Genomic DNA, 24,674 nt, shown 5'->3' on the forward strand with positions numbered 1-24,674 from the left:
CGTACTACATCATTAGCGTCACTAGCATCATTTGAGATCAAATGATGCTATCCTGCTGTCCATTTCAAGTGCGAGGACCAATCTAGGGAAGAGCCTTCAGCTGTTCTGCCCCACTTGCTTGGAATCGCCTCCAAAAAGACCTGAAGCTAAACACATTAGTCTCATTGTCTGATTTTAAAGCTCTTACAAATACATTTTTAAATGACTCTGTTGGTACTTGTCCCTGTTTTTTAAGTATTGTAATTTATTTACTGGCTCTGTTTTGTGAGTTATCTTGCATTGTCCTTCTATTTCTGTTGTTGTTGATGTTGTTTTGTCTGTAACTTTTAAAGCTGCCATTTTTGGTCAGGTCTCCCTTGAAAAAGAGATCCTAGATCTCAATGGAACTAACCTGGTAAAATAAAGGTAAAATAATAAAAAAAAACGCTACATACTGCATCAGTATGTACTGTATACTGCATACTAAATGAAGGATTCAGTAGCCGCTCCAGCAGACCGTTCACACAGCAGTAGCAGCCAAGCATCCCAGAATGCATTTCGCACCAAAACGACAGCGGAAGCCGAGAGCTAAAAGCTGTTTTAATTTCCGCTGTTGCGCCGTTAATATGATACTTTATTAAGTTTTAATATTTTTTCAGGCGTAAAAGTAACCGTTAAGATCCCCAACCTGGGCTCAGTTTATCCAAATAATGCCTGTTAAGAAATTTGCTACGATGTTTCGGGGATCAGAAGAGCCGCCGGCCCCGGGGAGCAGCAGCAGCAGCTGTTACCATGGTAACAGCAGCAGCTCACGGCCGGAGAACAGACGTGATCGCCGGGTCAACCTGCTCCGTCGTCCCTGGGAGAAACCTGCAGCTCTGTGGAGAATTGCCTCTGGCTGAAATAAATCATTTAGGAAGATAAATGTTGGTTTAATAGATGAAATCTAACAGTTGTAGCTGCCACATTAGTTTGTCTGAATATAAAGTGAAATGTAGTATGGTTGTCTGTCTGTACAGTCATGCAAGTTCAATGCTATTAAAGCACTTTAAACTTTAAATCAAAGCACTTCATGTTTTTACTGGATCCCCAGAAGCAGCTGCTGCTCTGTCTGAACATCAGAGTCTGATGTACAGACAGAGCAGCAGCACCTTACCACCCGTCCCTTGAAATACGGATTTGTTCCGTAATTGGGAATTAAAAGTTGCGTTCCGTATTGAACCAATACGGACACATATTATGCTCTTATTTATTTATGTCATAATATACAGGTGAAGGTCGGGAAATTTGAATATATTGCAAAACTTCATTCGTAGTAAATTCAACTAAAGGTGAAACAAATATATTATTTCCCACTACATCCTGTTAGGTCTAAATCAGCATTACATAAGTTTGTAACGAGGAAAGACAACAGAGACTGCTTGGAATGGTTTTAACGCACTTCTGCAGAAGGGGGAGCAGAGGAGTGCAGAGCAACGAGGCTCTCATTGAGAACTCCTGAGCTTCCCCAAAATACCTATGGAGCTAGAACAGTCTCATAATTCGCAAATGCACACACCGTTTCACAAATGCACAGAACAAAATTCACACGTGCGTAGGACAAGATACACACGTGTATGTTTGATGCACACACAAATATAACCTGATTTACAAACGTTTTAAAGGGGCGGATACACCTGTGTTCGCTTAGAAAAGTGATTAATATCTGCTTTTCTTGTGATCTCGGTAAAGAAAACAGCGCGATCAGAGATGGTTTGTCGGGCCGTTGAACCAGTGTCTTTGTAAATTTTGTCCTGTGCATTTGTGAAACGGTGTGTGCATTTGCGAATTATGAGACTGTTCTAGCTCCATAAGTACCCTCCTCCTGCATGATGGTTTTATGGAGAAACTTGACAGGAAGTGACCGTATATGGACAGTGGACAGTGGGTGGAAGTGATAACGTGTGATTGAATCTTGACATTACAGTAGAGTGATTGAACCAGAACAGTCCAAAACCTGAGTAGATCAGGAAGTGGCTGTTGTGACATCTGTAGTGACAACCATGTGACAGTTTCAGAAGGACAAAAACAAGTTTAAAGGTAAATTAACCTCACACATACAAAGAGAGATATTTCAAACCTTTATTTGTTATAATTTTGGTGATTATGGCTCACAGTTTATGAAAACCCCAAATAAAAAATTTGAATATATTATGAAATCAATAAACAATTCAATCATTAAAATTATAAAAACTAAAGGCTTAAAATATCTTGCTTTGCATCTAATGAGACTATGTAATATATGAGTTTCACCTTTTAATTTAAATATAAATTAACTTTTACAACATATTCTAATTTTCCGACCTTCACCTGTATCTTTATTCTACATCTGGGCAGATGTTGACGTACATACCATCGGAGCAGAGGATATTTCAGTTGCTAGTATGGTTGTCTGTCTGTACAGTCATGCAAGTTCAATGCTATTAAAGCACTTTAAACTTTAAATCAAAGCATTTTGTTTTTTTAATATAAAATAAATACATTTCTATGTATTTTAGAAGTTTTGGGGATGTCCCTTTTTTTTGTGCCTGCGCTGCTGAAATGGGGCGTCCTTTATTTCTATTTCTTAAAGGTGGCAACCCTAATTTTAATAAATGTATTAAAATGAACATATCAGCGAATTGAATTTATTGAATTTAATTTTATTTCATTAAGCTACATATGTTTTTGGGTTTTTATTTAGTGCACTTCTACGTACTTGGTATAAAACATACAAAGTAATGCAAAAATAATGTTTTGGTATTTGTAACGCTGTTTTGTATTGTATTTTGCTTCTGTTCACGTACAGCATACTACTTACTACATTTTGGCAAAATCAGTACATACTAGTAGTACAGTATGCGATTTCAGAAACGGCCAATAACTCCGCCTCCAAATCACTGAATTACTGACATGCGGAGTGAAGTCAGCGGATGAAATCAGTGTTTGCTGAAATCACAGACACGGTGCGTCTGTTTGTCACCGGTCACATGACACTAACTTGATGATCTTAGACACATATCCTTGTGTTTCAGCTTCCTGATCACATCTCTGAAACATATCTCACAAAGCAGCCGTGTTAGCTTTAGCATGGACCGCAGCGCCTGGCCTTGACCAGCAGGGGGCGTCGGTGTTGATGAGGGAGGAGAGCAGGAGTGTGTGTGTGTGTGTGTGTGTGTGTGTGTGTGTGTGTGTGTGTGTGTGTGTGTGTGTGTGTGTGTGTGTGTGTGTGTGTGTGTGTGCACGTCACATGTGTTGTGCTGAGCCTTGTCAAGGCTTTTTGTCTGAAGGTGGTAATTTATCTTCTCAGTGGCGACAGCAGACGTCAAGCTCTTTATGAGTGATGCCTTTGAATGTGAACTAATCTGTCTGCTGCACACACACACACACACACACACACACACACGCACACACACAGGCATGCACACACACACACACACACACACACACACACACACACACACACGCACACACACGCACGCACGCACGCAAACACACACACACACACACACACACACACACACGCACACACACACGCAGACACACACACGCACACACACACACAGGCATGCATACACACACACATAGGCATGTATACACACACACACACACACACACACACACACACACACACACGCACACACACACACACACACACAGGCATGCACACACACACACATAGGCATGCATACACACACACACGCACACACAGGCATGCATACACACACACACACACACACATACACACACACACACACACACACACAGGCATGCACACACACACACACATTTTCTTGCATGCACTGAATGATAGTCCACAGTTACGTTATAGAAACATATACTTGTCTTACCTTCGACTCCTTCTGGCATCATGTTGCAACGTCTACCTTCAAAAACACCAATGAAAAACAATCAAGTATTTATCTTTAGGGCCCAAGCACTTACAGTGCAAAGGCCCTTATTGTATCTGTAGGAATTCTTTCTTCTTTATTTTTCCGACGAAATGATGGCCTTTTTTCCCCCTAAACGTGCCCCAAAAGTCACCAAATTTTGCACCAAGCCAGGTCTGGGGATAAATGTGATATTTAATGGTTTGCATTAATGGGCGTGGCCTAATGGCTCAACAGCGCCCCCTAGAAAACTTTGTTCCTCAAGCCCCACAATACGGTTTGACGTACATGCACGAAAATCGGTACACACCTGTATCATGTCACAACTTAAAGAAAAGTCTCTTGGAGCCATGGCTGAAACCCAACAGGAAGTCGGCCATCTTGAATTAATCGTGTAATTTTGGCACAATTTATGCCATTTCTTCACCTGAACAGTAACGTGCACCCAGGTGTGTTATACATCAAAATGTGTGTCTCCATCCTGCGACGACGCGCATTACTTTTCTCAGTCAAAAGTGTTACCGTAGCGACGATAGATGGCAAAAAGCGCGCCCCCCCTTCATCTGATTGGTCCATATTTGATAGTTTCTACTTTCTGCCATAACTTTTGAATGGTTTGACATAAAGACCTTTGAGTCCTTGAACATAATTGGTGCAAATTAGCCCCGCCCCTTCTTCTGATTGGTTGATATCTGATAGTTCCTACTTTCTGCCATAACTTTGAATGGTTTGATATAGAGAGTCGTGGGTGGTTTCATCCTCTAAATGTCCAGGTCTGAAGAATCTACATGAAGTCATACAAGCTTCCACTGCAGCCTGAACCTGCACAAGGGTGGAGGCCCGTTCATCGCTGCTTGCAGCTTTAATTATTATTATTATTATTAACAAGAAGCTAAAAGCACTCACATTATGACACTTGAATCAGGTTGGAGAGTTATTAAGCATTTTTTACGTGTATTATCATTTTATACAAGCAACACATAAAGAAGTCCTGATATCAGACAACTGAGAGACATATAAGAGCAATAATAGCAATACAATAAAAGGCAGATATTATTTTGTTTGTTTACACCCTCACCTGAGGTTCTGAGACAACAACAACCACACTGGATACTTCTGCTCTGATTTTAAATCCATATTTTCAGTGTCTGCTGCAGTATAGATGCAGAAAAAGAAAACTAAAAACATAGACGTTATCCTGTCTTATTTTTCTTGTGGTTGTACATTGTGAAGGTCGGGACACCCGGGGGAAACTTCTGGGATTCTCCTCATTTAGTTTCCCTTCCTCAAATATTTATAAAATCAGCAGCAGTTGTAGTAGGAACACGCGATGATGAAGACGATGAAGGGCTCGTGTTGGGATCTGATTATTAGGAGAACAGATTAGGCCTTTTTAATTCGTACCTTCTTCCTTCAGTGTCCGTGTCACTTCCTGGAGGATTAAGTTGTGTCCAGAGCTGAGCATTTATCACTGATTTTGATCCTGTTGAGGATGTTTTTGAGCGTTTAGAGGTGACAGCTTTTGCTTCTCGTCCAAGTTTAAAGACTGAGAGCTTGTAGAAATGATACCAGCTTGAGGGGAGAGGAGGATGAGTGTTAGGAAGCAAAATGATACAGTTTTACATTCCTGCTACTCTGATGTCAGTCCCAAGTTGTTACTAGTTTGTAGTGCTGGTTACTCTGGCTCTGCTTTAAGACATGGGATTAAATAAACTACGGCTGGGTGATAGGACTTCAAATCAATATCCCCATAAATTGGGCAGTTTTACCTACGTGTACGATTACCCTTAGCAGGCAACAAAACATGTCTATTTTCAGATTGGCTGATTGGTCGGTAACTCCAGACAGCTCTGAGTTGAGAGCTCAGCCACACTAGCGTGCTGTGAATCGTTTGTACAATGTTGGAATTACTGTGCGATGAAGTTAATTTCCCAGCATGAGAAATGGCATTTGTGGCGTGAGAGTGTGTGAAGTTGTTGAAATGCGTGAGTCTCACACTAGACAGCCCTGTTATGTCAGCTGCTTCTTCGTTTGAACCATAGGGATGGGCGGTATGGACTAAAAAATATATCACGATAATTTATGGCATTTATCCCGATAACGATAAAAATGACGATAAAAAAAATACCAATTCAACTCCACGTTTGTAATTATAAATCTATCACCACATTCAGTCTTTGGAGCCAAATCACTGCTCTAAAAGATACTAAATGCTACTAAACTACACCAATTATTACACCAGTTTGGTGGAGACCTCAGCAGCAGCTGTTATAATAATAATATGTTATATATTATAATATATAATGTAAAATATATCATAAATTACTTGTATTGCCATCCTTTGCACTCACAGTTTTTTTGCAGACTCTGCATATAATAGATGATGTTTGCTCCTCGTCACTCTTTTTAAATCCAAACCAGTTCCAGATAACGGAGCTGGAGCCTACGGCGTAACCTACGGTGTAGGTTCTGCATCAATTTAACGCAGAATCATAATTCAGGCTTTACACAAAAACATCATCAACGGGAATTTATCGTTTTTACCGCGAGATGACAAGTTCTTATCGTGGGGAATTTTTTTGACGGTATATCGTGAACGGTAAAATATCACCCATTCCTATTGAACCATCAGCCATTTTCTTCGCTTTCCCTCCACGTTCAGACTGGATGGGTGGAGTTACGCTATTACAGACACGCCATCTTAAAGGGGAATGAAACACACGGTCAAAATGTGGGACAAATGACGTCAGTCATCGCACTGACTGTCGGTAACGGTAAATGTTCGTCGGTTTATCGCGCAGGACTAAAATAAACTCCATTTCCCTTCCTCTCAGAATTCCTGGTTTTGGTATTACAAGTACTTCATACATACATTCAAACATAAAATCATGAAATTAGACGACAGTTCATTGTTTTCCAGTATTTTCTGTAGCACTGAAAGCTCCAGGTGTCTTTGGTCCAGTCCCTGCAGAACCAGTTCTCAACAGCCATTGGCTGATCTTTATTTGGGGGCGTGTCTTTTCCGACAGGTCAGAGTCCAGTAAGTTTCCCTCCGTGCCGATGCATCCCAAACGCCTCTGACACCTGCATTTTCCCCTAAACTGTCATTATAATCACATGCGGACATCATCTGTATGGTACAGTGGCCGAGACCCGCCATTGCTGAAAATAAAAGAAACGCTGCAAATAAAAAGAAACGCCGCTGCAAATAAAATAAATGCTGCAAATAAAAACAAACGCCGCTGCAAATAAAAGAAACCCCGCTGCAAATATAAAGACACCCCGCTGCAAATAAAATAAATGAGAAGAGGGCGTAAGTGAAAACATGAACCTTTTCACTTATTTTCTATTTCGTTTTTCTTCTTATTCCTCGCTCTTCTTATTTTTTCCTTTTCACTTACGTCCTCTTCGTCTTCTTCTTCTCCTCTCACGTAAAAAACACCGGTGCATCAGCAAAAATAGTCCCCGGTAATTCACTTCCGTTGTGGCTCTTTTATTTGTGTCATTTTTTTATTTCATTTGCAGCAGGGTTTATTTTATTTACAGTGGGGTTTCTTTATATTTTCAGCGTTTCTTTTTGTTTGCAGCGTTTATTTTATTTGCATAGCGTTTCTTTCATTTGCAGCAGCGTTTGTTTCTGTTTGCAGCGTTACTTTTATTTTCAGCAATGGCGGCTGGGCTGTCTCGGCCACCGTAGTATGGGAACAAAAAAGATTTTTTTTTTAGGAATGTGTTCCAGGCCCGAGATAGAAAAGTGCATGTATATTAACGAATGAAAGAAAGTAGACGTGGGTCGTCAGTTATCTGAGTTTGGGTCGTGCATCCTGCTGTTGCCATGGTTACGGATGTGACACTCCAAAAATCCCAAAACAACGAGCTGGGAGAGGTGAACATTCAAGTGTTTCTGCTGCAGAGTGACCCGCGCCGCGTTGCTGTCCTCTCGCTCCAGCGCGTCACCGAGGCCGACATAAATTCTTCAAGGACAATTTACTCCCCCGCCAGCGCTCCTCCGTCCTCCGTCCTGCCTTTCTCTTCTTTCCTTTCCTGCCTCTCTCGCCCTTCGTGCCGGTCCTTTGCGACCAAACAGGCGTGTGCGCGTGAACGTGTGTGTGTGTGTGTGTGTGTGTGTGTGTGTGTGTGTGTGTGTGTGTGTGTGTGTGTGTGTGTGTGTGTGTGTGTGTGTGTGTGTGTGTGTGTGTGTGTGTGTGTGTGTGTGTTGGCGTGCAGGCGTGTGTGTTGACGTGTGTGTTGGCGTGCAGGTGTGTGTGTGTATTGGCGTGCCGGCGTGTGTGTGTGTGTGTGTGTGTGTGTGTGTGTGTGTGTGTGTGTGTGTGTGTGTGTGTGTGTGTGTGTGTGTGTGTGTGTGTGTGTGTGTGTGTGTGTGTGTGTGTGTGTGTGTGTGTGTGTGTTGGCGTGCAGGCGTGCGTGTCGGCGTGCAGGCGTGTGTGTTGGCGTGTGTGTTGGCGTGTGTGTTGGCCAGTGATGGGCAGTAACGCGTTAGAAGTAACGCGTTACTGTAATCCGATTACTTTTTTCAAGTAACAAGTAAAGTAAGGGATTACAATTGCAAAAACAGTAATTCGATTACCTTTACTTTTCTGAAAGAAGGCTGCGTTACTGCGTTACTAAATGTAGTATTTGTTTTGTGAAAATATCTCTTGACTTTGCGCCGCTCATACTAACGTATGAGCGGCGCAAAGTCAAGCCTGAATTATGGTTCCGCGTTAAATCGACGCAGAGCATACGCCGTAGGGTACGGCGTAGGGTACGGCGTAGGGTACGGCGTAGGGTACGGCGTAGGGTACGGCGTAGGGTACGGGGTAGGGTACGGTGTAGGGTACGGCGTAGGGTACGGCGTAGGGTACGGGGTAGGGTACGGCGTAGGGTACGGCGTAGGGTACGGGGTAGGGTACGGCGTAGGGTACGGCGTAGGGTACGGCGTAGGGTACGGCGTAGGGTACGGCGTAGGGTACGGCGTAGGGTACGGCGTAGGGTACGGGGTAGGGTACGGTGTAGGGTACGGCGTAGGGTACGGCGTAGGGTACGGGGTAGGGTACGGCGTAGGGTACGGCGTAGGGTACGGCGTAGGGTACGGCGTAGGGTACGGGGTAGGGTACGGGGTAGGGTACGGCGTAGGGTACGGCGTAGGGTACGGCGTAGGGTACGGCGTAGGGTACGGGGTAGGGTACGGTGTAGGGTACGGGGTAGGGTACGGTGTAGGGTACGGTGTAGGGTACGGTGTAGGGTACGGTGTAGGGTACGGCGTAGGGTACGGGGTAGGGTACGGTGTAGGGTACGGTGTAGGGTACGGTGTAGGGTACGGTGTAGGGTACGGTGTAGGGTACGGTGTAGGGTACGGTGTAGGGTACGGGGTAGGGTACGGGGTAGGGTACGGTGTAGGGTACGGGGTAGGGTACGGGGTAGGGTACGGTGTAGGGTACGGTGTAGGGTACGGTGTAGGGTACGGTGTAGGGTACGGTGTAGGGTACGGTGTAGGGTACGGCGTAGGGTACGGCGTAGGGTACGGCGTAGGGTAACATTCTCACCCGCTGTAAAGTCTGTGTGGGAGGAAGCTCGTTGCGAGAGCCCCGGATTTCTCCTCCCCCACTGGGGCTGCAGCGCCGGCTGCCTCATCAGACTCCCCCTCTGCTGCTAAACAGGTGAAACTAGATTAAGACCAACCGGACTTAGTGCAGCTGAATTGAAGAAGCTTGTCGCAGGTTATATTGTAGTTCAAGTCAGAGAGAGCGGTATTTTGCCTGACGCAATGTGCATAAATTTAAGACTGAAAATAATAAAAACAAGTTTAAAAACAGGCCGTTTCATTTACTTATTGTCATTTAATTTTATATGGTGGAATATGCACAAAGAATAGAATTAAACTGAAAGTTCTATTGTTTTATATTGTTCCAGTAAAGTGTATTCAGGTTGTGCATCATGTTTTTGAAAAGTAACTAAGTAAAGTAATGTAACTAGTACTAGTAATGTAACTAATTACTTTTGAAAATAAGTAATCAGTAAAGTAACAGGATTACTTTTTTAAAGTAACTTGACCAACACTGGTGTTGGCCTGCAGGCGTGTGTGTGCGTTGGCGTGCAAGCGTGTGTGTTGGCGTGCAGGTGTGTGTGTGTGTGTGTTGGTGTGCAGGCGTGTGTGTGTGTGTGTGTGTGTGTGTGTTGGCGAGCAGGCGTGTGTGTTGGCGTGCAGGTGTGTGTGTGTGTGTGTGTGTGTGTGTGTGTGTGTGTGTGTGTGTGTGTGTGTGTGTGTGTGTGCAGGCGTCACTGCTTCCCAATCAAGCATTAAGAGGGAATTAAGGTGTCGTTTTCCTCAGATTTATTAGCTGCAGTCTATTGTGAAACTGAGAAAGAGCTTCACCCCCTCGTCTCTCTCTCCCCTTCACTCTCCCCTGGACTGTTTCATTTTATTTCTTTTCATCCCTCCATCTCTCTCACACACACACACACACACACACACACACACACACACACACACACACACACACACACACACACACACACACACACACACACACACAGTAAAAAGCCCTGTTTGAAATACTAATTACAGTTTCTGCTGCATTGCAGGAGCTTTTGTTCTCTGGTGGACAGTATGTTTGAAGCATGTTTGGGGGAAATCCTTGTTTTTCTTTGGTTCATTTACATTTCTTTACTTTCCGTTGGGAAAAACAGTCAACATGTCTTTTTATTACTCCGATTCAAGCCTCAGATTTTCTCTTTTTCAATTCTTCTGTCAGTTTTTCACTCCGTCTTCCCCAGCGCGGAGGGATTTTTGCCATTCTTTAGAGACATCTTTTTGTTTTGCTGGATGGTTTTTCTCTTATTTCTGGAGAGAAGAGAGAAATAAGAGAGAGAAAAAAACTTTACCAAGTCATAGTTTAGCTTTTATTCCTTGTTTAAAGGTGACGTAAATTGAAAAAGTTAAATGATATAAGTTTATATCAGGGTATCTGTCATTCTCCTGATCACTGGTCCTGACACTACAACTCCCAGCATTCCTCAATCGATTGATTGATTGATTGATTGATTGATTGATTGATTGATTGATTGATTGATTGATTGATTGATTGATTGATTGATTGATTGATTGATTGAATTGTTTATTTCGAACACATAAGGGAAAAAATATAAAATTTTAAAACAAATTCAAAACATACAGAAAAAAAGCAACAACAACAAAAACGTAATACAAACAGTTTTTTTTAATCGATTTATATTTGTACATTGCTTCAACCCATCACCCATTCCATAGATCCACTCCAACAACTGGGATACACATGCTTTTCCTTTTAGAATGAACACATTGTTTTTTGTAGTAAAATTTTCCTCTTAAATTATAACCTACGGAGCCCTGGAGGTGACATGGAAATTATTATTTTTATCTCGTGTGCGTGACTTTTTATCTCATGCCATTCACTTCAACATATACAGCTATTGATGCCAAGCATTTCTCTAGTCGTGGAAGTCCGATCTCGGGAAACTGGCTTCACAAACAACGTTTTAAAAGTGGAACTATTTCCAGAGGCGGAGTTGACACAAAGTGCTTCGACATTGTCACGTGAGCGTGCTGGACCAATCAGAGTGGCCGCTGGTCCAAGATCGCTGCCTACAGTGCTGATTTTATTTGTAGAAATAAGCTTTAAATTGCACTAAAATGACTACAAACAATGTTATATGTAAACGAAAATTCATCTGAATTATAAACCTAAGAGACCTGCTGAAACAGTGATAATTCTGTCATCGTGATAATTCTGTCATCTGTCAACATTTCTGTCAACATTTCCTTTTCCCTGAGCTCGGACTCACAGGCTCACGCCAGGCTACAGTAGCAATGCAGCCTTCACACCACTAGTCGGCGCATAGCACTCAGTCAGTACGTTTCCATGCAGCAGTTCAATCAGGTTTCTGATCGTATAAGACATCGTTCAGACTTTTAAACTGCATGTAAACTCCTGAACCATCTACTTCGGACCTGTGTCATAAGACTGACTGCAATATCCGATGTCCCCGTTTACACGGCGTTAACAACCCGACTGCGAACGGGTTATCTAGGTGCTGCAACCCCATTACTAAATGTCCAACATAGGTGTGGCGTGAGCCTGTGAGTCCGAGCTCAGGGCAAAGGAAATTAAACCATATGGACAAATCGTTTTACACACGGATCGTTTTTACAGATTTGCAACGGCAGAAGTCAAAATCCACGTGTACAAAGAGCCAATCGAGAGCTCCCGGCTGATTTTTTTAAGCACACACATAAATGTGAATACAGACAAATGTGAACACACACAAATCTTTTTACACACACACAGATTGAGATACGCACACACAAATACTATTGGAGCAATAATACCCCCATATATGTCAAAATTGAGTATGTTTTAAAACCTTTTTTTTCTTTGCATCATTTCTCTATTTGCAGCTTTTGATGATGCTGCATTTGTCTTTGTTTTTTGCAGCACGTTTTTTCATTTGCACCACGTTCCTCTTTTTGTACCTCGTTTTGAGTTTGTGAATTTGAATCGTTTCTGTACTTGAAGCCGTTTTCCTGAACTGAGACGCGTTAGGCCGTTGCAGCGTTTGGCCCTCGTCGGCCACCGTACTAACGGATCCCTGGACACCTCTGATTCAGTAGAGGGACAAATACGATACGATAGGATACGGCCATACGTGGCCAGAGTGCTTCCTGAGCGTTAAGTACAGTGTACACACGTGCACACACTTGCACGTGCACGGCCCCCACGGTGAGAAAACGGCTCGGCCCCCACGGTGAGAAAACGGCTCGGCCCCCACGGTGAGAAAACGGCTCGGCCCCCACGGTGAGAAAACGGCTCGGCCCCCCCAGCTCGGCCCCCACAGCTCCCACAGCTCGGCTGAATAATTTCAATCTTCTTATCAGATGGAAAATATGGACAGCACTTAAAAGCTCTGGAGTGAATCACGGCTATAAATCAAATCCCGCCTCATCGACCCCCGCCCTTCTTCTTCTCCTCTCCGTCCTCCTGTCACTTTCTCCCTCCTCTCTTTCCTCCTGTCTTCCTCATCTTCTCATCCCTCCATCCTCCCGTTTCCTGGAGTATGAATTCCGTTCCTCTCATTTCCTCTCTGGTGTTTAAGGGTTAACCCCCCCACCCCCCTCCCAACCCCATTGATCGTCTTTGATTAAATGGATGGCCAGCCATCTTGCTCTCTGGCGATCTTGCAGTTTATTATAAGACGCAGTCCGCTCATTACATTACAGAGGGCGAAGGAAAGACATTTGTTACTGATGCTAAAGTACCGCAATGTAAAAAAAAAGCCCACTGCAGTGTGTTGATTTAATTATTTCTGCAGATTTTCTTCATGCACATAGTTTCCTTGTAAATGTGCTGCTGTTTGGATGCAGGTACGATATTGTAACACCTGCAGAATCTCAACCAGGTGTTTAGTGGAGCTGGGACTGTAAAAGCACATCCATTCACATCCATTTAGTCCCAAAGAGTTAACGCTCTGTAACATCCCATAATACTCAGGTCATTTTTACCACGGAGTATTAGGGCCAAACTAAGACAAAAAGAAATGTAAATTACGAGAATAAAGTCGTAAAATTACAGGACTAAAGTCATAATGTTGCGAGAATAAAGTCGTAATAGAATAAAGTCATAATATTATGAGAATAAAGTCATAATATTACGAGAATAAAGTCGTAATATTATGAGAATAAAGTTGTAAAATTACGAGAATAAAGTCATAATGTTGCAAGAATAAAGTCGTAATAGAATAAAGTCGTAATATTATGAGAATAAAGTCGTAATATGAGAATAAAGTTGTAATATTACGAAAAAAAAGTCGTAACATTACGAGAATAAAGTCAAAATTTATGAGAATAAAGTCGTAATATTATGAGAATATAATTTATGAGAACTCTAACAGGAAGAGCTTCTTCTCCCTGTGTTAGAAATGAGGAATATTGAGCATCTTGTGAAGTTATATTTATATATTTATAATATATTTAATATTTAATATTACTTTATTCTCAAAATATTACGTCTTTATTCTTGTAATATTATGACTTTATTCTCGTAATTTTACGACTTTATTCTCATATTATTATGACTTTATTCTCGTAATTTCCATTAGTTTTGTTTTAGTTTGGCCCTAATACTCCGTCGTACATTTTAATTCCACTGTTTCCCAAAAATGAAATAATCTAAGAAGCAGCCACTACTGAAAGTTTAGATCACTATAATTATAGTTGTTTATGGGATTTATCCTTTATTCTCAATAAATAAATAAAGGATGGTACATGTAGCAACAGGAACGAATGCTTTCACATCAGAAAACTCATTTTGGGTTAAACAGCAAAATAAACTGCTTTCATGGCAGTTTTAGACGGAGAAAGATGAGTGGACGGAGAAGCCTGTGAATGTCTTTATTTTCTTCTGCAGCTTCCTTTCTCTGTGACATGGTCTTTCCTTACTTTCTTTTTTCCTTTACTTTCTCTCAAAGTGCAGATCTGAGCTGAACGATGAGCGTTTTGAGCTCGTTTTGGGCCCGTTATGTGCCCGTTTTGGGCCCGTTTTGAGCTGTTTTGGGCCCGTTACGTGCTCATTGCAGCCACTAATAATTTAGTTTAATTCAAATTATACTGAAGCTGGAAAAGAACATGTTTTGGTCCAGGCTGTTGTATTTCACAAATGAGAGTTTATTTTAAATAGTTTTTAAACGATGGGACAAATGGAGATAATTTGAGCAGCTTTTGTTCGTCCTGCTGTCGTACATTTCCCTAACGTTGGGTTGGCTGATGTAAAGATTAGAAAAAACATTATTGTGGGTGTGAAATGTAATGCAGTTAATTCCCGGTCCATGGAAGTCCGCTCTTCCTGACGAGCCTGTTTTTTTTTTGTATAGATATTTTTATTGAGGGCAATAAAAAAAGAAAAAAAAATAAGATTTACAATAACAATACAATTATCAATATTTCCCCCCCTTTTTTTTTACTTTTCATAACATTAATTAAACCAAAATAAATAAATAATAATAATAAGAGAAAAAAAATAAGAAAAAATAAATAAATACAACAACACTCCCTCACCCCTTCCCTCCCTCATATGGTCAATAGATTACATCATTCAAAATCATGTGTAAAGATTAGAAAAAACATATTATTGTGGGTGTGAAATGTAATCCAGTTAATTCCCGGTCCATGGAAGTCCGCTCTTCCTGACGAGCCTGTTTGACGGTTAAATATTGAACTGATGTACAAGTTTTAATGAAGTAAGTTATCCCCAAGAATGTTAAAGTGCCTCCTTCCAGCCTGCAGGCCGCGGCGCTGCACGGCAGCGTTATGAATGATACATGGAGGGCTGGTGAGACCCAGCTGGATATTCTCTCTTTCACGGGGGACTAACGGAAAGTGGCATCTTTGCTCTTCCTGCGATGCAACATCTTCCTCTCAGACACGAGTAGCTGGGTGTGTAAATCCCAATGCACCTCGTCTGCTACCGTTCAAACATTCAACATGTTTGACTTATTTTGATCCTCCTTCACCTCTGATTTCCCGTCCGTGCACTCCGGCGCCGCGTGAGAGCCGGGGGTGACATTTAGTCTTGGATGTATCAACGGCCCCCCCCCGCCCGTCCTTCTCACTTCCTCTAAACGTTTCCACCTGTTTCTCCAGGGGACATGCCCGGAATAGCCTTTACACTTTAAAGTGCACGTTGACCGGAAGATAATAGAGATTTCAGAAGAAGCTGACGTTGTTTTTGGGCCAATCCCAATCCCCCCCTACTTTCTACCACTAGCCCTAAAAATGAAGCCACAGACTTTAGGGTCCTTGTAATGTTCCCTAGGGATTGGGACACCACTTGCTACGTCACTGCGTGGTTTACGTTCGGGTACGTAAGCGACTGCGTAGTTACGTTTGCACAAACGTCACACCATATCAGGAAGCCCAGAGATAAAAGCTGTTTTAATTTCCGCTGTAGCGCTGTTAATATGCCACTTTATTAAGTTTTAATATTCTTTCAGGCGGAAAAGTAACCGTTAAGATCCCCAACCTGGGCTCAGTTTATCCAAATAACGCCTGTTAAGAAATTTGATCCGATGTTTTCGGGGATCAGAAGAGCCGCCGGCTCGGGAGCTGAATTATGGTTCCACGTTAAATCGACGCGTAACCTACGCCGTAGGCTCTGCGTTGGTGTAACGCGGAACCATAAATCAGCCTTTATTCTGGCGAGGTTTGAAAAAGACTTCGCAACAACGAGCAAGCGAGTGATTATGTACATTCACTGAGTGAATATTATGAAAGTAAAATATATATTTCTCGCTAGAAATGTAATCAAAATGCATTTTTATGCAGAAACTCAAAATATTGATTTTATTCACTAAAGATTAGAAATGTCCGCCATGTTTTTTTGTTTGATTCAGTCTGCAAATGATGACGTAAAGCATTCTGGGAAATTTTCTCTAGCCCTCGGTCGGTGAGTCAGAATCTGAAATCCCTCGCTGTGAAGGGTTAGATTCATACACACTAGCCCTCGTTATGTCCACTAGCCCTCGTTATGTCCACTAGCCCTCGTTATGTCCACTAGCCCTCGTTATGTCCACTAGCCCTCGTTACGTCCACTAGTCCTCGTTATGTCCACTAGCCCTCGTTATGTTCACTAGCCCTCGTTATGTCCACTAGCCCTCGTTATGTTCACTAGTCCTCGTTATGTCCACTAGCCCTCGTTATGTCCACTAGCCCTCGTTATGTCCACTAGTCCTCGTTATGTCCACTAGCCCTCGTTATGTCCACTGGCCCTCGTTATGTCCACTAGTCCTCGTTATGTCCACTACCCCCCGTTATGTCCACTAGTCCTCGTTATGTCCACTAGCCCTCGTTATGTCCACTAGCCCTCGTTATGTCCACTACCCCCCGTTATGTCCACTAGTCCTCGTTATGTCCACTAGCCCTCGTTATGTCCACTAGTCCTCGTTATGTCCACTACCCCCCGTTATGTCCACTAGTCCTCGTTATGTCCACTAGCCCTCGTTATGTCCACTACCCCCCGTTATGTCCACTAGCCCTCGTTATGTCCACTAGTCCTCGTTATGTCCACTAGCCCTCGTTATGTCCACTAGCCCTCGTTATGTCCACTAGCCCTCGTTATGTCCACTAGCCCTCGTTATGTCCACTAGCCCTCATTATGTCCACTAGCCCTCGTTATGTCCACTGGCCCTCGTTATGTCCACTAGTCCTCGTTATGTCCACTAGCCCTCGTTATGTCCACTAGCCCTCGTTATGTCCACTAGCCCTCGTTATGTCCACTAGCCCTCGTTATGTCCACTAGCCCTCATTATGTCCACTAGCCCTCGTTATGTCCACTGGCCCTCGTTATGTCCACTAGTCCTCGTTATGTCCACTAGCCCTCGTTATGTCCACTAGCCCTGGTTATGTCCACTAGTCCTCGTTATGTCCACTAGCCCTCGTTATGTCCACTAGCCCTCGTTATGTCCACTGGCCCTCGTTATGTCCACTAGTCCTCGTTATGTCCACTAGCCCTCGTTATGTCCACTAGCCCTCGTTATGTCCACTGGCCCTCGTTATGTCCACTAGTCCTCGTTATGTCCACTAGCCCTCGTTATGTCCACTAGCCCTGGTTATGTCCTCTAACCCTACATGCAAAGAGGAATTGGGACACCACTACCCTCATGTGAACGCGCTACATTTAGGGGTAGGACTGAAAAGTAGAACTAGGGGGGATTGGGACTGGGCCTTAGTCCATCGGCTTCTTGTTCAGTCGGTTCCTCCCAGACGACCAGACACTCTAGAAACCAGGAATAGACCTGCAGGCTCAGGGTGAAGTGCTCTGATACGCCCCCACGAAGCCCCGGGGTCTCACGGCGGAGCTCGGTCTTGAGAGGTTTTATATTTGAGGAGGATTTTAAATTGTATCCTGGATTTCACAGGAAGCCAATGAAGGGAAGCTAAAACTGGAGAAACATGATCTCTTCCGCTAATCCCCATCACAACTCTGGCGGCAGCGCCGTCTCTCGAGGGTTCCAGCGGCACTTCTCTATAAGTCTGAACCTAATTATTTATATTCAAGTATTTATGGATTTACATCCTTATTTAGAGAGATATGTTTTCACCCAATGTTGGAGTTTCACAGTCGGTAACTTACAGTTTTAATGCATGTGTGGTGGCATTATGAGACTAATTACTGGCTAATGTAATGCAGATTCAAGCACCTCCTTACTTAGTCTCCACGCCAGCGTATAAGAGTCTGGTGGACACGCCGGCGTGTAATGGCACTTTTGCACTAGGACTTAATCGGCCCGACTCGGTTCGTCACGCCTCTACCCGTCTCTACCCGTTTGTTTTTCCACAGCCAGGGGAGAAGTGGGCAGGTTGGGGTGAAGCTGCTGTGACGTGCTCGATTGCGCAACACCTTTGTTTGTGTCGCCGCAGATGAGAAATCAACTGGAGCCGCGAGCGGCTGAGAGTAAAACAGCCCGTCTACATCGCTTTTTTAATCTTTTCTCGACAGCCACCATGTTTATGAACATCTGCACCTCAGAGTTGGATCACCAAACAGACGTTTTGCGCTTTATAATAAAATCGCTGCGAGCCGCGGGTCGCTCTCGCGCTGACTCCCGCTTCCTGATTCAAACGTTTGACGGCCCCGCCCCCCGACCAATCAGTGGCACGGAGGGTGGTGACGTCAGAAATAGTCCCTGCTCAGCCCTGATTAGAACCTCGCCAGAATGGTTACAGAAAAAGTATCGGCTTGGAGCGGCTCTACCCATCTCAGCCCCGAGTGCAAAAGGGCAAAACGGGTAGAACCGAGCTGAGGTGGTACTAGTGCAAAAGGGCCATAAGAGTCTCGTGGACACGCCGGCGTGTAAGAGTCTCGTGGAAACGCCACGACCGCCTGGAAGGGTCCTGGGCGTCGTCGCAAAGCACCAACAAGCATCATGTGTTTAAGTAGTTAAGCACTTCATTCAGGGGTTCAGTTTTCAGTAAAGTTACAGTATAGAGGTGTTATAAACACGCAGCAGCTGAATCAAACTTAAATTAAATTAAAGCTGGAAGCAGCGATGAACGGGCCCTCGCACCCTTTGTGCAGGTTCAGGCTGCAGTGGAAGCTTGTATGACTAATGTAGATTCTTCAGGTTGGACATTTAGCGGATGAAACCACCCACGACTCTCTATATCAAACCATTCAAAAGTTATGCCAGAAAATAGGGACTATCAAATATTCACCAATCAGAAGAAGGGGTGGGGCTATTTCAGGCCAATGAATGTCAAGTACTCAATACAGAATCCGATGACACCACCCACATGTCTTTATCACAACCCGTTCAAAAGTTATGGCAGAGAATAGGAACTATCAAATATTGACCAATCAGAAGAAGGGGTGGGGCTAATTTGCACCAATTATGTTCAAGGACTCAAAACCGAGTCTGATGACACCACCCATGACTCTTTATGTCAAACCATTCAAAAGTTATGGCAGAAAGTAGGAACTATCAAATATGGACCAATCAGATGAAGGGTAGGCGCGCTTTTTGGCGTCGCCACGGTAACACTTTTTAAAGAGAAAAGTAATGCGCGTCGTCGCAGGACGGAGACGCACATGAATAACACACCTGGGTGCACGTTACGGTTTGGGCCCCATTAACTGCCGAAGGAATGGCATAATTTGCACAAAATTACACGATTAATTCAAAATGTTCAAAATGGCCGACTTCCTGTTCGGTTTGGGCCATGGCGCCAAGAGACTTTTCTTTAAGTTGTGCCATGATACAGGTGTGTACCGATTTTCGTGCATGTACGTCAAACTGTATTGTGGGGCTTGAGGCGCAAAGTTTTCTATTATTAATGGCATTAATTCAAATACACGGATATGATACCTTAGAACATGATTTTACTGCTTTTTGGTATATATCTATTTTGTAGTCTGGTAGAGTCCTCCCTTAGGGAAAACAACACCAACCGCCGCTGGGTTCGTGTGCAGTTTCCCATTGAAATAATATCTCACACTGAGGTTAGACGCAAAACCTTAATTATATGAAGTTGGTAATTAAAGATTACAATATTTAGATATCACTCATCACACCAGTAAACAGGAGAAACCACAATGGTCAATTCTCGCCAAATACAGTAAATTCCAATTGTCCCTGAACGCAACAGTTGATGAAAGATGCAGTGGATGAAGAAATAATTGTCAATTTCAGAATTCCGACGGTGTATATTTTTATTTTCACCTTTTGCTATAAAAAAAAACAAAAAACAGTCAATGAACAATAGGAAGCCAAGAGGGCTTATAATATTACAAAGTTCACTCTCACTCATTTGACATCATTTGGATGGGTAAATTATTCACAAAAATGAATAGTAAATGGAAAATAAATTGAGTCTAAATAAATCCAGTGGGGGCAGGGAGCTGCGTGCGCATAACACGCAGATTTATTTGAAGATGAATTCATATTTTGAAAAAAGTGAGTGACAAACTTTTTCAAATATGATATGTTCCAATGTATGATTTTTAAGTCCTGTCGAAAGGTATCTGAATCTGAAATTTAATTGTCCTAAGACAAAACCAGTGATTTTTAATGATTATTTTACCAGAAATCCAGAGTGACGTAGAATTGCAATTTCGTTTCGTTATGACCACGATACGCGACGCAGTCAGGACCCTTACGACAATAACATGTATGGATTTCATTGTGATTGGATGAACGAAACAGTAATTCCAGCACATAATTTGATGAAAAAAGTATACCTGACCAAAAGGTGGCGCTATGGAGTTCATCCAAGATTGTCATATCCACTTGTTCAGAATGGAAGCCCGATTAAATGTATTGATTTTGGGTTAATTCTGACCAATTATGTTTAAGTTACAACAACTTTTATGTTCATGGCGAGACACCGAAATTTTACTACCTCTGACAGCGACGCCCTTTGAGAAAAACTTACAGTTTTCTCTGTCAGTCATCGTCAATGTCTTACCTATTATCTGACCAACTTTGAGATCATTAATCTCATCTCGCTTGGAGCACAGATGCAAACTAGAAGACATGACAATTCCTGGTGCCAACAGGTGGCGCTACAACCGATCCTGAATATTCCACCATAGATGTCTTCAGGCTCAGCCTACAATCATGCACATACGTTTTCAACCACATCAAATCATGTATTGCTGAATTACAGCCAATTGATGTTTGATGGCGAAGCTTAAAAATGACCTCAAACTTCGCCGGATCACTACGGTCACGCCCTCTGGCAGAAACTTAAAAGCTTCACAATTTAGCGTCGGCCATGTGTCTAGATTGTACAAACCAAGTTGTGAGCCAATTCGATAAAATCTCTAGGAGGAGTTCGTTAAAGTACGAGGCCTAGAAATGATCAGAATTCATGAAAAATGACATTTTCTGTTGAAAATGCCGGACTTCCTGTGTAACTTAGAGCATGGGTCCAAGAGACTTTTTCGTAGAGCTTTGTCTGATATAATACACACATAAAGGTCATTGCTGTAAGTCAAACCATATTGTGGGGCTCTTCAAAAAACATAAAATAGGTGGCGCTATAGAGCCCATTCTTGTGGACCCATGCCTGTCGCCCATAAAATACGTAATTTTTCGCGACTCTGGAAGCGTGTGCAAAATTTAGTGAGTTTTCGAGCATGAGTTCATATAAATTCATGATCCCCCATGAGTCCATAATCACATGGGCGGTAGCCCAACATTTGTATCCATGAATGAAAAAGAAAATGATATACAGTATATAATATTATATTAAAAGATAAGAAGCCACTTTAGTGTCCAGTACATTGATGCCCATGGATCTTAAAATGGATCTTAAAATGGATCTTAAAATGTGGACCAATGTCCGTTTTAAACTGTAGTGTGAAGAGTAAAATTTGTTTTTGGAAATACTTCTCCTGTTACAGCATTTCTTTTGATTATCGGGTCACTCTTTACTGTTTTTTTTGTTCTATGAGTCTTTCTTCTTTTCTACAAAGACAATTAAAAGCGTCACTTCTAACAGGAGTGTGTCCGTCTCCCTCTCAGGTAAATTCACCTGCATCGAGGCTCGGTTCCACCTGGAGCGGCAGATGGGCTACTACCTGATCCAGATGTACATCCCGTCTCTGCTCATCGTCATCCTGTCCTGGGTTTCTTTCTGGATCAACATGGACGCGGCGCCGGCCCGGGTGGGTTTGGGCATCACGACGGTGCTGACCATGACCACGCAGAGCTCCGGGTCCAGAGCCTCCCTGCCCAAGGTACCGACCCGTCCCACGACACGTCCCACCACACGTCCCACGACACGTCCCACGACCCGTCCCACGACACGTCCCGCGACACGTCCCACGACACGTCCCACCACACGTCCCACGACAGTCCCACGACACGTCCCACCACACGTCCCGCGACACGTCCCGCGACACGTCCCGCGACACGTCCCACGACACGTCCCACTCCTCTGCTAAAACCTGCTTCTGGGACACATGAAAACTTCATGAATTACTGTCTACTCACAACAAAGATCCTCTCAGGGAACTTCAGCACAGTCCGGTGACTCAGTTAAAGCCATTTTACCCTTTGTCTTCCCGTCCCCGTTACTCGGCAAAGTTGCTGCCGTGTTAAAAGACGCTGTTAGGAAAGGATCTACTTACGTACAAACATGTACATCATTTACAATTCAAAAAGGTTCTGTACATTTAGTAAATATCTGATCTAACAACATAAATATCTGCGGCTTGTATATCTTTTTTTAATTATTTTTACTTATATGCAGGTGCGGCTTATAGTCCAGAGAATATGGTATATATATAAATAAAAAGTACTTCAGGTACCATGAAGTGAGTTTATAAAATCATTTTTCGTAATTTACTGTTGGTTTTGGGATGAAAGGTATTCCTGTGATTCTGGGTAGCGGGTAGGAATGGGTGATATTTTACCGTTCACGATAAACCGTCAAAAAAATTCCCCACGGTAAGAATTTGTATCTCATGATAAAAATGATAAATTCCCGTTGATGATGTTTTTGTGTAAAACTGATTTATGGTTCTGGGTTAAATTCATGCACAACGTACGTGAAGGAAGGAAGGAAGGAAGGAAGGAAGGAAGGAAGGAAGGAAGGAAGGAAGGAAGGAAGGAAGGAAGGAAGGAAGGAAGGAAGGAAGGAAGGAAGGAAGGAAGGAAGGAAGGAAGGAAGGAAATGAGCTAGAAAGAAAGAAAGAAAGAAAGAAAGAAAGAAAGAAAGAAAGAAAGAAAGAAAGAAAGAAAGAAAGAAAGAAAGAAAGAAAGAAAGAAAGAAAGAAGGATAAATTTCCGTTGATACGTGTTTGTGTAACAAACATGGCAGATCTGAATCATTCCAGTTTTGCAGTACAGATGTAACTCATATAATTGGTTTTTATTAATTCAGTTTAATTGGTGTAGTTTAGTATTTAGTATCTTTTAGAGCAGTGATTTGGCTCCAAAGACTGAATGTGGTGATAGATTTATAGTTACAAAGGTGGAGTTGAATTGGTATTTTTTTTATCGTCATTCTTATCGTTATCAGGATAAATGCCAGAAATGATCGTGATACATGTTTTAGTCCATACCGCCCATCCCTAGTAGCGGGTGTCCGTTTTAGTGCCCCAAGCACACGGCTTAACCATTTTAAGATAAATAAATAAAGGCGTTTGCGGTTGTAGCTGCTGCCGAGCCGACTTTGTTTAGGAAGTACAGATTAGATTTCTACCAGTTTGGGGATAATAATACGCTGCACCCTCACAACACTGCAAGTGTTCCTTTTACAAACACAAAGTTTTAAAAATAATCCAATGATTTAAATGGTGATACAAGGCAAGTAAAAACTACCTTTTCACATTGATGTGAACGGGAGAGACGGCTGTTTGGTCCAACCGGAGATTCTGACCCAGATGAAGCAACGAAGATGATGTTTCTGATTGGTCAGTCAGCGACCAATCAGAAGGCTGACAAAGGGTCAATTATGTTCCAGTTAAATCTGATTTTTTAGAATTGGTTCATTGATTTCAGATCAAATGTTGAAAATGCTTGTTTGTAAAAAATACTCTGCTGAATTACACTTTTTTAAAATGGTGTTTGAAAATGAGCAAAGCTTAATTCATCCTAATTGGAAGTCAGTTGGAAATAAATAAAACTAAACATGAGCTGACAAACTGTTGGAAAGTGAAGCAGAGAGACAAAGTCAACATAGGTAGTTAGTTTTCATTGCATGTTTATGCTGTTTGGCCTGTTGCCTGGCAACAGAAGAGATGATGACGTCACATGTAGCGTTTGTTAGTATTCCGGCTGCCCCGTCCCTGGGATGTGATGATTGATTTCGTCCTCAAGTCCCTTTTACACGTTTCCACATCACCATCTCACACTGATACAACTCTGTAAAACCTTTGTTACACGCCTGTTACACAGAAATGTATTACTTAATGACATAGCAGCAGTTAAATGCAGCCTTCTGTAAGCTTTAAATATCCACTGGGCTTACATCAAATACATCAAAACACAACAATAAAAAAACACTTTTCTGAACTTATCAATATGACTCTGTCCTTCACAGGATAAGTAACATGGATCACTGCAAAAACTCACAATCTTAACAAGAATATTTGTCTTATTTCTAGTTAAAATGTCTCATTTTAGTAAAAAAAAATCTCATTACACTTAAAACAAGACTCATCACTGGAAAAAACAACAATTTTCACCTGTTTTAAGTAGATTTTCACTTAAAATAAGTAGAAAAATCTTCCAGTGGAACAAGATTTTTTT

At 42.5% G+C, this 24,674-nt stretch overlaps 1 protein-coding gene across 1 annotated transcript in view; it reads left to right on the forward strand.

The window, feature by feature from the left end:
- The window catches only part of glra1 (glycine receptor, alpha 1), a 265,784-nt gene that overhangs the window by 185,219 nt on the left and 55,891 nt on the right, over positions 1–24,674 (forward strand). The window contains exon 7 of the mRNA XM_061724733.1: positions 21,942–22,156. Within this exon, the coding sequence (XP_061580717.1) occupies positions 21,942–22,156 (215 nt within the window). The remainder of the gene's footprint in view (positions 1–21,941; positions 22,157–24,674) is intronic.

This window comes from Cololabis saira, chromosome 7 (assembly GCF_033807715.1).
Source record: "Cololabis saira isolate AMF1-May2022 chromosome 7, fColSai1.1, whole genome shotgun sequence".
In the NCBI taxonomy this organism is placed as follows: Eukaryota; Metazoa; Chordata; class Actinopteri; order Beloniformes; family Belonidae; genus Cololabis; species Cololabis saira.